Source organism: Carassius carassius, chromosome 18 (assembly GCF_963082965.1).
Source record: "Carassius carassius chromosome 18, fCarCar2.1, whole genome shotgun sequence".
Lineage (NCBI taxonomy): Eukaryota > Metazoa > Chordata > Actinopteri > Cypriniformes > Cyprinidae > Carassius > Carassius carassius.
Window position 1 is genome coordinate 25,477,541 of NC_081772.1, and position 16,888 is coordinate 25,494,428.

The following is a 16,888-nucleotide window of genomic DNA, read 5'->3' on the forward strand; positions in this document are numbered from 1 at the left end:
ATTTTGGACCAGCTGGAGTTTTTTTATTAAGCACACAGAGCAACCATCCAATATAGCATTACAATAATCTAACCTTGATGTCATGAATGCATTAATTAATATTTCTGCATTTGACATTGAGAGCATAGATCATAATATAGATATATTTTTAAGATGGCAAAATGTGGTTTTACAAATGCTAGAATCATGCTTTTCAAAAGAAAGATTGATATTAAATAGCAACCAGGGTCCTAACTTATGACAAAGAATTCACAGTATAAGACAATGTTATAGATTATTTCATGCTCACCGTTGTTGTTTTTTTTTTGTTTTTGTTTTTGCAGAATTTAGCTGTAGGAAATTACTAGCCATCCATTTTTTATTTCAACTGTGCATTCCTTTAGTTTTGCGAGTTGGTATGTTCCATTGGGCTGCAAAGAAATATAGAGCTGAGTATCATCAGCGTAACAGTAAAAGTTAACACCATGTTTCATGATGATATCTCTTAAGGGTAACATGTAACACTTAAAAAAAGCAGTGCCAGTATTGAGCCATGTGGTACTCCATACTGTACTTGTGATCAATATGATACCTTCATGAATATGAATATATGATTATCTAATATGAATCTTCATTCACTGTTATGAATTGATGATGGTGAGATAAATAAGATTTGAACCATGCCAATGCAATTCCACTAATGCCAACATAATTTTGTAGTCTACTCAAAAGAATTTTGTGGTCTATAGTGTCAATAGAAGCACTAAAATCCAGTAGAACTAATAGAAAGATACGACCACGATCGTATGATAAGAGCAGGCTACTTGTAACACTGATGAGAGCAGTGTTTATTTAGCAATTATTAGAAGCAAAGTTAGCCTTGTCCATCAAAACAGACTGATCAACTTGTCCTGTCCTCTAACTGGACACAAAACCTGTTCCTCTTTAAAATGAGTTTCCACTCTCACTGTCATCTAATAGAGAGCCTCTCAGCTGATTAGCTGAATTTGCTTTAGTGTGTGCTTTGGCTCAGTGAAGTGCACTTGAATGGATTTGGGACATGACCACATTTGAGCTCAGTGCGTTTGTGTGTTTGACAGGTATATTCACTATGTGTTTGACCTGGGAAATGGACCGAGTCTTTTGAAAGGAAACAGCGACAGTCCTCTTAATGACAACCAGTGGCACAATGTTGTGATCACTCGAGATGCCAGCAACACACACACACTAAAGGTGGATGCCAAGTCTGTCAGCCAGGTGGTCAATGGAGCAAAAAATCTGGACCTGAAAGGTCAGCCATACAGATTCACTTAACCTTTTTAGTGACATTTTTTACTATATTTTTGGTTCTCTAAAACAAAAACAGATTAGTACATTTAAGTAAACAGGAAATTTTGTATACTGAGCACTGAGCACACCTTACTATATATGATTAGATTTATACGTAAAACAAGAAAAACAATTAATTTCCAATGTAATTCAAGCAATTTTAAGTTATTTTTTTTTTTACTCTTTGCAGGTGATCTGTTTGTGGCTGGTTTGGGACCTAACATGTACCAGAACATGCCGAAGCTGGTGGTGTCTCGTGAGGGTTTCCAGGGCTGCTTAGCTTCTATGGATCTCAATGGCCGTCTGCCTGACCTTATCAATGATGCTCTGTTCCGCAGTGGGCAGGTCGAACGTGGCTGTGAAGGTACAATATAAGCCGTTCATCAAACCTCAACCTAAATCTCTACCAATCCCTGACACACTGCTGTTTTAACCATCAAATTCAAACCTGATTTAACCTCTGCACCTATTGTTTTTCTCTCTAATCTTTGTCTTTTACTTATATTTTAGTTTCGATTTTTATGCCTCACTGGAATTCTGGGTATTCTCTGTTGTTTTGCTAATACGATATGGCTTCTTTTCCACTAGACGGTGCCTTGACCAAGGGCCTGTTAACAGCATTCCATTTAAACTGTTACCAATCATGTACAATATAGACACAGGTTATTTGTTATTGAAGATTTGAATGAGATACATTTGTTTAACAGAAGAATAGAATAAAATAAAAATTTCATAACTTTCCTTGCCTTACTAATGTCATTGCCCAGGTTACTCTCTCATGATCCTTCACACACACATTTTCCTCTCTCTTGACTGACCTTCCCTCCACTTACCAACCTCTGTTTTGTTATCCAATTCTTTCTGAAATGTCCTGCTTACAAAGTTGGTTTCACCAAAGCTGACCTTCAAGGTAGATGCTTAAACTTTTTTTTCACCTCACCTCACCTCACACACACACACACACACACACACACACACACACACACACACACACACACAAGCCTGGCTGAAAGTTGCAATGAGCTTTTACAAACAACTACCATATTTTTCGGACTATAAGTCACACCTAAGTATAAGTCGCATCAGTCCAAAAATATGTCATGCGTGGGAACAAACATATATAAGTCGCACTGGACTATAAGTCGCATTTATTTAGAACCAAGAACCAAGAGAAAACATTACCGTCTACAGCAGCGAGAGGACGCTCTATGCTGCTCAGTGTAGGCTACAGGAGCACTGAGCAGCATAGATAGGTCGTAGACGGTAATGTTTCTCTTGGTTCATGTCAAATTAATTTTGATAACTATCAATCAGTTGGAAAATAATTATAGACAGAAACAAGCAAGAGTAAAGAAAGAATTCTTCTATTTCTTCCTAGACTCAATAAAAGCACTTTCAGCCAGTGGAGACTTTCATACATCTGCACTCATGACTTTGCTCTTGTATTGAATGCATGCTTGGTCTCTTTTATCTGTGATCTGAGATGCTGGAATTGACATTTCAGAATGGTTTTAATAATTCTATTAAAATTTATCTTGATAGAGTGTAAACACAATCGTTTGCATTCCCTGTTAAAGATTCATCAGTTGTCTATTATGAAGTGTGAAATGTGAACACACATTTTAAAAAGAGAAATGTGTGTAGATGGTGCATATCATCTTTTTTCTTCTAGCTGTGTTCACTATGGAGGTTTTTGTATCTTGAAATCTATGTTTTTTTTATTATTATTATTTATAAGATATAGCCATGATATTGTTTACTGCAAAAACATATATAAATAAATAATTGTTAATCAGTATTTTTGTCTTGTTTTCCAGTTATTGTTGTATTAGTATAAACCTCACCATGGGCATCACAAGGGACAGCTGGAATGTCACAAAATGGCTTAGCTTAGCTAATGAATATTAATTAGTTAATGTACAAATAATTATATTTTACTAATTAAAGATCTTTTACAACTTAGAAAGATGTGACATTTATCCGGACATGAGGATTTAACTTCATTCTTACAGCTACAGATTTTCAGAGATCCAGATTCTAATCTAACTCAATATCATTTTTTATTGCAATAAAATAATCTGTAAAAAAGTGTCTGCATATTGGAAGTGGGTTTAGTCATTGTTTAGTCATTTTGTATAGTGATTTCACTAGAATGGATAGTGAGCCATGAGAAAGAGATGGGGACACATTTGTTTAGTTGTTTTGTATAGTGATTTCACTAGAATGTTTGTCATGTGACCTCAACATGGCAGCCCAGATGAGGTGACCCACTCAATGCAAAATAAATTATGTTTTATTAGTGCTTTGTTGTCCAGTTCCTGGAGACACACTAAAAGTACACATCTCCATTATCTGACCAATCCATTTCAGGTTCCCTAGGGGGAAGCTTTACAAATAATCTTTTAAAAAGTAATATATTGACTCTAAATGTATTAGAACATAGAAACAAGACCAACATATTGATTAAGAATTTTTTTCTTTTAACTTTGTTTTCCTTCTTTCGTTTGCTTGTCTCATTTTTCCACTACTACAATGTTGTTAAATATTTAGGTCGAATGCACTATCATGAATCTGTTTACTGAGTGTTGATGCTGACCTGTGAATGACCTTGCATGCACACTAGTCTTGCTATGCTACCTGTGACTGCTGAAATCTGTCATTACTATTGACACATGATATTCCTGTCTCCTTCATATCAGGGCCCAGCACTACATGCCAGGAGGATTCGTGTGCCAACATGGGTGTGTGCATCCAGCAGTGGGAGAACTTCACCTGTGACTGTTCCATGACCTCTTACTCTGGCACCCAGTGCAATAACCGTAAGTAACCCAATTATGCTCAATTTTGCTGATTGTAACGTCAAGTTGATTTTTGGTGTTGCCTCATCATTAAGAAAATCTAATTACACAGACTGTGCTTTGTGTCTGATTATTGGCTGCGTCCAAAATAGAGATTTTCACAATGATCATTGTTGGCAATAGAATGCACGTTAACAGTATTATCATGATATCTATATACATTTTTAATAATTATAGCTTTATCTTTGCTAAACTGTACATACATACACATACATAACATTAAAGTGAGAACACTATTGAACTAGATATTGTAAATTCTTTGTGCCTTGATTGACTGTTTTTCTAGCCTGTTGATACAGGACACATTCTGACTAGCACAGTCAAGTTCACTTGTGCATTTGCATCCTTTTGTGCAGATGCAAGTTCTTATATAACAGCATTCTATATTTGATTAATGTCAACTATGGATGAATTGGAAACAATCATATTCATTTTAGATGTTTCTTTTTCAAAAATGTAGCTTTTGTTGGTTACATTATAATATCCGATAATTATGTGATGGGTTGAAGGAAAAAAGGGCCCATTAAAGCGGTTGAAGATCATAGTATAAGGACTGAAACTTTAAAAAGACCTCATAAATTAATTTGACAAGTGCAGTTTTCTTTCCTACTGTACTGTATGTTGATGTATTTTATTGTAAAACTGGAAATCGAATATATTCTGGTTTGGTTTTGGATTTTGTGTGCTGGTAATAATTTTGAAGTTATAGTGCTTTTTGGTGTTGTTATATGTATAAAGAACCATTAAATGAGATGGAAACAAGTATGATATTTGTTAGCTACAGTTCCTGGACCAACACTTGGAACACGCAACCAATCGTTGCTTTCTAATTTTGTGGTTAGGGTTACAGGAAGGGCTGAGATTGGCTAAATAGAAATATAGCCCTCAGGAACAACAAACGATGCTGATTCAGGAATCAGTTTTGGGTGAGTGAATGACAGTGAGGAATGTGTGGTCCATCTATCCAGTCAGCAGACAGGTTAATAAGCTGTGAGCAGTTGTAATGAGGTGCAGTAAATGTTTAAATATGAAATTAGCCCAGCAGCCTCTCAAACATGGCAAATCATACATAGAAATCTTTTACTTCTCCCTCTATGTTTCTGTCCCCATTATTGAAGAATAAACTGGCGTCTGTTTCTTTAATGATGTCTCCTATGTTTAACCTTCGGCAGTTATATGCTGTTTCATCACTCAGACATTTCTAATCATAGAGGCAAATTCAATTTCAACACTCAAATGGGCTCTTCAGCTTGCGAGACGATTCTATGTAGGGTCACGGGAGTTACAGTGAGTGCTACGGCCTTGTAGGCTTGTAATATTAAAGCAATGATAGTTCATAAGTTTTATGTTCTTGCTATAACACATTAATAAATCATTCAATATATAAAAAAATAAATAGAAATGGCTTGCAAGGTGACAAGGTTTTAGAGTATGTGTATATTTATGTGTTAATCTATTGTATCCATAATTAAGCTTTCCTAATTCATCCGGAACAATGGAGAATTATTGTTTGTTTCCTCTCCAAATTTATCAAATACATTTATTTAAAGAAAATGTTTTCCAGTGCAGTACATTTTTTATTCATGTATTTATTTACTGAAAAACAAGGCAAAAATATGAATTAGGACAAGTAATGAGGGAAAAAATAAATATTGGCTGTAATTATTTATGGCTAATTTTTGGCACAGAAGGTCAAGTTAAATACTTTGCATTGAGAGTCTGTGCAGTGTGCATTTTGGGATACTGCACATTGTGGCAAATGTAATAGGTCATCTTTATTTTATGGATGCAGAAAATGTGCTTACCCTGTCCAGTCTACATGCTATGTATTCCAGAACAGGGTATAGTAGTGTGCAATATGCTATCTTGAACATAGCATCTAGGTGGCAGCAGTGCACTACCATGCAGCACAGGATCAAACTTGAACATGATCCCCAGAGCATCCAATCAGTTCTACTTGTATTTTCATCACTGTCTTCTTCTTTTGCCATACACATGCACAAACACACTCGTGTATCATGTGTCAAACTCTCATTCTCTTTTTTTCGACATAAACCATCCAAATTGTAAGTGGGCATGATGTCTTTTATCTGTTTGACTTCCAGAAACACAATGACACACCATACAGTGCCAAAATCTGGCACACTACAGAGCAGAAAAGGGTCTGCGGTGTTTGTGGTCAGAAAAAGTGCAACCCTGCATAAGAGTAATTCTAACTAGAGGGTATATTTGCCCCTGCATGCTTGTTGGAGAAACACATGGAGCAGTAACTCAAATCCGACTCAGTCCAACAGACAGACAGCCTATATTAATCAGGTAGACAGACAGGAAGAGACCGTAAGAAAGACCAAAAATGAGAACATTGTGTGTGCAGTTAAAAATGGTGGACTCAGTCCATAACCTAGATTTCAGCTGCAGGCTTTAAAGCGGGTTGCTTGAGCCAGAAGGATTCTGCAAGTTTTTTTTTTTTTTCTTCTGTGTTCATAAATCCATCTATTGTGTTATGCTGAAGTCTGAGAATATAGAAGGTGTTTACGCCAGCATAATCATCATGCCAGCCGAGCAACACAACAGAAAGCTCCTCTAAGCTCCATCGGACACCTCAGCCTCCAGGGCACCATCTTCAGCCAACTCAACACCTATCTATGAAAACCACAATACTTCTGAGACCCTCCACAGCATTCCCTAGCAAAAGTTGAATGCTTAGCCACAGCATGTGTGCTAATAAGCTAAATTTGCTGATAGAGTATTACATGCTACATTCATTGTTTTGTTCTACAGTGAACTCCTCCTTTTCCAGCTTTATCATTATTCTAGCTTGTAATTTATCTCACGGACATTTGAGCTATAGGCTCACTCAAGAACACTGACCGAGGCAGTAATTCAACTTTCTTAACTGAATTAGCACATTCTATCCGTTATGTGGCCACCTCCTCTCACAAAGGTTGCACTTGTTTGTTTACAAGCAATTTGAGAGGCATTCTGCACATGCACATTCTCATACAAAACAAATCATAGAAACTCTGGCAGAGTGAATCAGTTTAAGTTGGCATTTATAATTGTTTGGACCAATTTGCAATGAATCTCATTGTGAGTCTGATCCTGCTGACTGTCTGAATGTGCTCGATCAATTTCCTTCTAAAACTACAGTTTGCTTTGGTGCTGGTTATTACACAAAATCAAATCTCATAATAATAAACTCACAAAAACAATTTAGGGATTCCCTCTGTAATGTCCTCAAGCTTGTGTCTTTCAACCGGTTCTTGACTCGAGAACGATTCAATCTTTCGTTCGTTATCTGGCTCGGCTCGGTGTTCATCTTCAGTTCTCTCTTAACAGCAGTTCAATCAGTGTACTGTTTGAGTAAATGAATTACTCCGGGATTTTGGTTTGTTTTGAGACAGAGGGAGTGTCAGCCATGTTAAAAAAGTTGACAGCGTTAGTCATTTGTGGATTGATGCTTTATTAGAGACGCGAACCATTTCAAGCGATTCAGTTCGATTTGGTGAACTGGTTCAACCGGTTCACTATGAAGAACCAGTTAAATCCAATGATTCGTTCACGAAACGGATATCACTACACTGCAGTGAACGTGCTCACAACAGACCCGGAAGAGAAGACAATGCTGAATAAAGTATTAGTTTTTGTTATTTTTGGACCAAAATGTATTTTTGAAGCTTCAAGAAATTCTAACTGACCCTCTGATGTCACATGAACTACTTTGATGATGTTTTTATTACCTTTCTAGACATGAACAGTATACCGTACATACATTTTCAATGGAGAGTCAGAAAGCTCTCGGACTAAATCTAAAATATCTTAAACTGTGTTCCGAAGATGAACGGAGGTCTTATGGGTTCGGAATGACATAAGGGTGAGTCATTAATGACATAATTTTCATTTTTGGGTGAACTAATCCTTTAAAAAAACTGGATGTTAAAGGAAAACAAAGCCAAAAAAGAAGATTCTCTCTTCATTTACTCACCCTTGTGCTGTCCCAGATGTATATCTATATTTAATATATATATTTTTATATATAAAATATATACGTTACAATATATATATATATATATATATATATATATATATATATATATATATATATATATATATATTTATATATATATTATATATATATATATATATATATATATATATATATATATATATATATATTTTTTTTTTTTTTTTTTTTTGATGAACACTGAGATCAATGTCTTCTGAAGCATACAAATAAATGTGTGCGAGAAAAATACAAATATTTTTGCCTGTTGAAATTATGAATTATATATTTCTAACACATCGTTTCGCTTCAGAAGACATTTATTCATGGATTGTATGGTCGTTGTATGATTGTATGGATTGTATGGTCGTATGGATTATTGTTTGTTTTGCGTGGTTTTTGAAGCTTCAACTTTGAGGGAACCCATCCACTTCTATAATACGGACACATAGATACTACTTTTCTTAAAATCTATGTTTGTGCTCCACAAAAGAGAAAGTCGTATACAGGGACAGCATGAAGGCGAGTAAATGATGAGAGAATTATTTATTTATTTATTTTTTTGGTGGAGTATCCCTTTAATAGGATGGGGTGCTTCATTGGGCATTTTTTGGTCTCATTTTATTTTAAAGAGGGTCACCTGATTCCTATGTCATTATAAAAAAAAAAAAAAATGGAAGTGCTCTTTCAGAGGTGAGTTGGCAGTCTTAGATTAAAGCTCTTCATTACAAATTGGTGACTAGTTCAGATACATGAGGCACATAGGACCTGAAGTGTCTAGCCATTTGGGATCCCTGTAATTCTAGGGCCCCAGGGCCTATTTGGTAATCTTGCCCTGCCAGCAAGCTTTAATAATGTAATGAATTTCTTCATGTAGATGCTGTGATGGTTTGAGCTATGCTCCCAAGACTCATTTAAGTTTAGACTCACCATCTGCTGTTGTGCTAACATGTGATGAAGATGTCCAGCACCTCATTATTCATGATTGAGCTGTGGGTGAGAAACGCCCCTGAAAGAGCTACCCAAGGCCCTCTCTATCTTCTGTGTCTCAAGTGAAATAAGGGCAACACATTTTTATGGCTGGACATTTATAACCCCCAGCATATGTACCTGAGCAGTCCTGCCTCTCCCTCCAGCACATGAATAATGCATCAGGCTCCTACATAAAACATGATGGGGGAATGCGGGTGAAGGCAAACAGGTGTTCTTGTGCCCCTGTTCCCCAAAATCTGGTTCTGGTTCAGTTTCAGTCACAGATTGAGAGGAAGCCATGCCAGCTAACTTCAATCAAGAATTTCAACTTTATTTGTGGCTATGTTTCAGGAAGAGATCCTCCTCACCACATCGCTGTGGAAAACATGGAAATGCATAGGGAAATGCAACATTGTATCTGAGAGGAACTGCTTTCATGGTGCAAGAAGAACCTCTTGTACTTTTGATACCAAATGACAGATAGCGTAGCACTTTGCGGCGAGCGTGGCTGCTTGTTGAAGCTCTAGGGAGAGCAGCATTACCCCATCAAACAGATGCTATTACACCCATGCACAAGCTAGCGAGAACGAAGGTGTCTCTATTAAAACTAAATGTTTCAGGTAGAATGTGCAACAAAGTACAGACTCATCGCTGATCACTGAAGAAAAGGAATGTTCTTCTCTGTAGTCTGTTCATTTGCTAGCACCATGATAGGTAAAGGATTCAGGAATAGATTAGCAAATAAATAAATAAATAATACAAAAAAATCTTTGATTATATACTCAGACTGTCATTGAAACATTTTTGTAGTGACACAAAATTAGAACATTTTAAAAAATATTCTCATGCAACATTCATAGTGACCACATATGTAAAGAGGACAAGAACACCATACACTGCAAAAAAATATATAATAATAATAATAACACATATCAAATGGGTTTGTGATGACATGAGGGTGTGATAAGTAAACCACGATAAGTAAAAAAATTGATAACCTGAATGTATTGTAAGTCGCTTTGGATAAAAGCGTCTGCTAAATGTATAAATGTAAATGTAAAATGGGTGAGATAGGAGAGTTCAGAGCATTGCTGATATTCCTGCTTGAAGATTATTTTCTTCATACCGGAAGCCTGACCTCAGTGTTACCTACATTTAGATAACGCGTACAGATGCTCACCTCTAAACCAGCAGATTCAGGGAATGAGACATTTGTGGCTGTGTGTAGAGATAAGAGCAGCTCTGCCATAAGAGTCTGCAGAGGCTTGAGAAGAAGGAAACTGATTGAATCAGTCACATTATAAAAATGATAGAAGCGCTGAACATCCATCTGCTCTCCACAGCCTGGTGACCTTGAACCAATGAAAAGATATACTGACAAACATACATAAAAATTTTCCATACTGCACAGAATGTCCACTACATTGTTTTCAGATAACTTTATAATATTGACATTGACAACGTTTTAAGCTCTTCTGTAAAAAATAAAACCAACAAGCAACAGGTATTTTAATTTCATTTGATTTTAATTATATATCAAACTTAAATTCTGCATCATCTGTTGTCTCAGTTCAGGGACTGAAACAGCCATGCATTTTCTATATGGGCAGATAGGGCATTGCCCCACCAAAATATTAATTCACATGAAAGTACAGAACCCTATATAAACTAAGTCCTAAGTTGTTTACTCATAAATATGTTCAGAATTATTCAACAAACAATTCCTCAGTGTCTGAACTATTTTAAGTCATTAAGATTGATAAATTGGTATTTAGCACATAGATTCAGCAGACAGGTTGGCTATGTATTGATGGCACTAAGAGGAGCAGAGGGTGCCACTACCCTCTTGAGCTCAACAGCATCCCAGATTCTTCCATTGTAAATCTTGAAAAATGAAAATGCAGCACGCCCTAATTGAGAGCCATACGGGAAGACAAGCTCTGCTTGTTTTTACAAACGTAGTGCTGGAAAATGCTATACGAGTTTGCATTAGCAAAGTTTAGTTCAATCTGGTTCAGTTCAGCAAAATCATCAGATTGTGAACATGGTGAGTGATCATCCTGAGTGTAATAGTATAAAGTTACAGGACTCTACACTACTTATAGTCTGTTACAGATCTCGTTTGAGAGATTGTCAGTTATTGGGCCAAATCTCCATCAAATTAGTCAAAGTATGAATCCTTAAATGTGTTCTTGTGAATAGCATGTAAATAAACTATGTAGGAATGCACACAATTGCTATATTCCAGAAAGAATAATAACCAATAAAATAATGCTTGGTTTTTGTTTGTTGGTGATTAGATTAAGTTGTTTGGACAGCTGTTTTGAACTGAACTTAATGTGACACATCCGGTGTACAATACCTGTGAATTGTCCAAGCTTCTCACCTGGTGTGTGACCACTTTAAGGTTACATTCTATGTACTGTATGTAGATACAATCAACATTAGACTGCCATCTTCAGGCTGAATTAATCAAGAACGCTATGCCAGAAGTGTTCTGCATATTCAGTCATTTGAATGCAAATCTTAGGCTACTAGCATTTAATCAAAGGTTGCTCATATAGCCTACAATACAATTCAAAATCTGCCCCATCTAAATTTATGGTAAAGAGCTGCTACTGAATTGAAAGCATTATCATTTCAGTTCTGAAAAAATCCTGCTGCATACCCCAGACCAGTACACCTTAATATGCTTTTTAAAATAACCATTTCTGAACTGTTTTTACCAGTTTTTAACCTGTTGTAATTTTGACCTGTTGTAAGATGAGCAACTATCTATTGATAGTTGGTAAGACAGTTGAAGGAGTTGTGAAGTTATTGCATGAAGATCACGTTACACACTTCCCATTGATTCTATTGATCGTGGCCGCAGTCTAGTGACAATATACTTTATTTATGCATGCCTACCAATGCTAAATCTCTCACAAGAATGCTAAAAAAAATAGTATTGGCTCTCACATATAAAGTAACTTTTGCCGCAGTGGTTTTACGTGGATGTCCTCTCAAATTTAACAAGTTGCAATTGGTTTGAAATCAATAGGCATCTTATATTTGCTGAAGGCCTTTTTTTCTTTTCTGAATTTATGTACTTCAGGTGCATGGACTTGTGTTGGAAAGCAAATTGTTTGTCATAGAAGAGAACATTTTATATGCCGCTCAGTTTCTCGTTTTCCTCTAGTGGCAAGATTTATACACAGAGATCAGAATGTTTTTGGCTTTTTTTATATATATATATATATTAACACGCATGGTTTCTGGAATTCTGCAATTTTCACATTTAGATCATGTCCATGACAAATGGTTTTACTGCTGTGTAATTTTATCAACCTACCAGAGCACACTGTGTCTGCAGCTAACAGATCCAACTGTGATCATATTTTATCACTTCTCAGAACTGGCATTGTTACCTACTGTAGCTTGAAGCTTGTGTTTTTATTATTTATTTATTTATATTTTTTTATCAGCTCTATTCAATGTCAGTGCTCAGACTGAAAAACTGGGATTTCCAAGAAGCTGCCATTTTTTTTTGTTCCTTAAGATAAAACCCCTGTTAAAAAAAAAAAAAAAATATTATAAAAATTCATATATATATATATGAAACATAATGCATTTATTAGGAATGTTGTGTTGATACATTTGCTTAATTAGTTTTTATTGATCTTTATTTTAATGAACATTATCAATAAATTCCACAGATCGCTTTGTAGCCATCCTCAGTTCAAGCGGCAACATGGAAAGCACATAAGGTATTCCTTTTTACTATTATAGCATGAAATAAATGTCACATTACATTTTCCTCAGAAAATTATTTTGCTAAATATATGTACTATATTGCATATCAATTATATATTTACTTCACCTGATAGTGATGTCTCATTTATATTATTTAAATCTGTTTTGAAAACAATCTGTGTATTACAACCACCATGATACTGTTTGTATTTTAACAACACAATGGATTAAAAACAATTATATTTAAAACGTTTGTATAAACATGTTCTATTTATACGAATACACCTGAAAGGGTTTCTTGAATAGTTTACAGCAGTGGTTCCCAACCTTTTTCAACTTGCGGCCCACACAACCAAACACATATGTTTGCGCGGCCCACTGCAAAAAATAAAATAAAATAAATGAACTGACCCCGCTAATATTGGGTTAATAACTTAGTACTCAGAAGCTAGATTGTTAACTGTCTTTATTGAATGAACTGGCAATGAACAGAAAATAACTCGGGCTGGCACAGCTCAGCAAAACGGGAAAACCAGATCCAGGCAGAGCTCGGCAGTGGGTAGACAGTCAGTGGAGCAAGCAGTGAGGAGGGAACATGTTGACAGCCATTTATGTTGACCCTATTGACAGCAATTTATGCATGTTTGAATTTGTTGTTCTGTAGCATATGCAGCAAAAATGTCTAAGATAAATTGGCAGTTTATTCTTTAACCAATCAGCGGGCTTGAATAGTGGAAGCATAGTTACAGTTTAATATAAATTTTTTGTTATTTAATTATATATATGAAATGATTATGTTATGACTTAGACATTTTTACATATATTAACCATATTATTATTTATTTTATTAATAATTGGCAGCCCACCTGCAATACCATCGCGATACCCGCGGCCCACAGGTTGAAAACTAGTGATGTGTAATACCACTTAATTCCTATTCGATCCGATACCAAGTAATACTCAGGCTGGTATTGCCAATACTGATACCAATACCAATACTTTTTACGTTTTTTATTTGTAGTGTGATGTGAATCATCTACAAACAACACAGATACATCTCTAATAGACATGCAAATCTGTCGTAACCTTTCCAAGGAATATAATACTCAGGAAGCAATCTAGGACACCAATGTCATTTAGAATAAGGCTGAGCCCAAGAATGTTGTTATTGCAGTCAATGGGTGACAAGGGACCCAATTACCAGACAGGACTGATCCCTCCAGCGTCTGCCTTTGGAAATGGTTTCACATGTACGCAATAACAAGCTTTTGATTGGGATAAAAACAGGGGTCAAGATGGCAGGAGGCAGATGTGAAATAGTCCAAGCACTTTACACATATTTGATCAATTATGAGCCATTTTATGTCATGCCTTGATCTTTAGAATTTCAAATGTTATCAGATGGTAATGGAGATGATGGAGTGTTTGGCCCTATAAGGCTTTATGTATGTTTGTTGATGTAAAATTATTGTAAAAAGTTTGCATGTAAGTATTGTAGAAGTTAGTATTTCTATTCTATGAATTAAAAGCATAAAAGTAGTTAATCCGACTTTATTCTGTACTCATCTGACTACATCTAACAACTACATCTTCGATTCGGTCACAGTACTCAAATCTCATTTACCTTTTCATATATTCAAATATGCATGGCGGGTATGGCACTGTTGATGTCAAACAGTATTGGCTTTTGCATGTCATGACTGATCATAATTTGGGGAGTGACAATTTGTGGAAGTACAGCACAAAAGAGATATGAGAGCAACAAAATGGTAGAGGGTGTAAGACTTACAAAAAAAAAAGTAATCGTTTAGAAAAATGAACAGGTATGTTATTAGTGTGCAGATATGTTATTTCCAAAGTGTGCAGTTTAATATAAATATGTCAGATAACTATGTTAATTGTGATGGATGATGTATAGTTTTAAAAATAAATTGTTCAGGTTAAATAAAGCCTATGGGGGAAAAAGATTTTTTTGTGCCTGGCTGTTCTGGTGGTCAGTACTCTGTAGCACCAACCAGAAGGCAACATTTCGAAGAGAGAGTGGTCCGTGTATGAAGGGTACAATGTGATTTTTATAGCCCTTTTCCTTTGGATTGGTGTTTTGTACATGGCGATGTTCTTCAGACCAGTCCATACTGATGCTGGAATGTTTGCTGAAAGCTTTTTTCTCAATTTTTCAAAGTAGATTTTTTTTTTTTGTTAGTTTCTGGCCTGGTTATACAATATTTTATCCCCACTTCTGTAAGCATCCTCTTTGGTGTGATGAAGCTGTCACTGTTGATGATACTCACTTGTGTAGGGCCCTATTTGAGTTTGCCTTTAGCCATTGTTTTTTATTCAGTTTTGAGCCTACCTACCTGCATATCCCGTTGCATACTTGTTGAGTCTATTGTAAGACAAGTCATTGTGCTTGTTTTGTTTTCCCTTTCTGTGACTATTGGAAGCTTTGCTTCTGGTTTTGTTTGTACTTTGTTCCTTGTTTTTGGATCTTCTACAAGTAAAGCTACTTGGAGTTTATAACTCTCGTCTCCTTGAGATTTTGTTGTTCCTTTGCACTTCGGTCTCAAAATCCGCAACCTTGAGTTAACTTACTCAGGTATAACACCAGCACTGTGTCCAGGAGATCAGGGTTCTAAGCCCTGCTAAAGACAACATTCAAGATTTTAGTCTATAGTCTGGCAGTTCCTGCTTCTGTATCATTATAGCGGGAAAGATTTTCAGTAAATAACTACTTCAATTCAGGAAAAAAAAAAAAAAAAAAAATATATATATATATATATATATATATTACTTAATTCCTGCAGCGTTCACGTTTTTGGAATGATTGATTATAATCTGTAATTATAATGTATTTATTGTGTGTGTGTTATGTTGCTGCATACGTATGTATACTTCTTACTACAAAAATAAATAAATAATAAGAATTATTATATTATATTATATTATATTATATTATATTATATTATTATAAACAGTAAACTAGCTAATTAACTAAATAAAGGAAAATTAAAAGTAAAATGTAAAGTAAAAGTGTCTCCTTCTGAAAATTCAGAAAATTTCGAATGAGTAATATGCACTTCTTTAATGGTGCTTTTTTACCATCAACATCAATAGACAATCAAGTCACAGGGCCCTCAGGTAATAAATACAGAAAACATCTCGCGCAATTCCACAAAGAAGCATGTCTGCCTTTCTTTTGTTTTAAGTAAACCTGTTCATCCTACTGACTTCACCATTCTTTAGAATCCTTTGTACCGGTCTTTGCAGTGAAACAAATCTCATCTTCCTCCCAAGGTGCGTGCTCTAGGTGGATGTTCTGTATGGCTTTTCTCAGTCAATTACACAAATGCTGCATCCTCTCACCAGGGTTTTGGCACAAGTCTCACTCCCCATCCTGGTCACTCATTACTGCACATTCACTGTCACAGGCATCTGTTTTGCTTCCATTCGGTAGTTTTATGTACTACCCATACTTCAACTATGCTCTACTGTAATCATAAATGGTGACAAAAGCCTGAGATGTGAACAGGCTGGGTGGAAGGGGATACAGAAGGGTCTTACGAACAGCCAGTTTGGAGCTGCATCATCTTTCCTGCTGTCGGCATTTGGCTTGCGGTGGTTCCTCATTCCTGACGTTGGGCCCTCCCCACAACAGCAACTCAGCGGGAGTTAGTGCTGCCTTCGGCTGCCCCATGCTTTGTCTGCAAGGGTAGAAATCTGAGTGATTTATTGCATGGTTCATTGTATAATGGCTGCGAGAAACGGTCTGGCTGCAGACTTGCACTTGCACTCTCAGACTTGCATTCTCAGACTTGCACTCTCAGACACTTGCACTTCCGCTAGTGACATTACTTGCAGTCTTTATTTTTTTATTTTGTTCTATTTATTGATAACTCTTTGTTTGAATCTCTCAACATTTTACAAGAGTAGCCAGTTGGTGAAGACAAGAAAAAAATAAATAAATTACAATGTCACTTGCAATCGCCACTTGCACTCTCCGCCACCTGTGACGTCA

At 36.0% G+C, this 16,888-nt stretch overlaps 1 protein-coding gene across 12 annotated transcripts in view; it reads left to right on the top strand.

The window, feature by feature from the left end:
* LOC132092740 (neurexin-3b-like) overlaps positions 1-16,888 on the top strand; it is a 539,941-nt gene that overhangs the window by 238,902 nt on the left and 284,151 nt on the right. For 8 of the 12 annotated variants that reach the window (XR_009422248.1, XR_009422247.1, XR_009422249.1 and 5 more), the window contains 4 exons: positions 1,080-1,270; positions 1,499-1,672; positions 2,192-2,218; positions 4,008-4,127. Coding sequence is in view for 9 of the 12 variants with exons in the window: in XM_059499108.1 (XP_059355091.1) it covers positions 1,080-1,270; positions 1,499-1,672; positions 2,192-2,218; positions 4,008-4,127 (512 nt within the window). In the remaining 3 variants the exon portion in view is untranslated. The remainder of the gene's footprint in view (positions 1-1,079; positions 1,271-1,498; positions 1,673-2,191; positions 2,219-4,007; positions 4,128-16,888) is intronic. The other 4 variants (XM_059499111.1, XM_059499115.1, XM_059499112.1 and 1 more) reach the window with 1 other exon arrangement.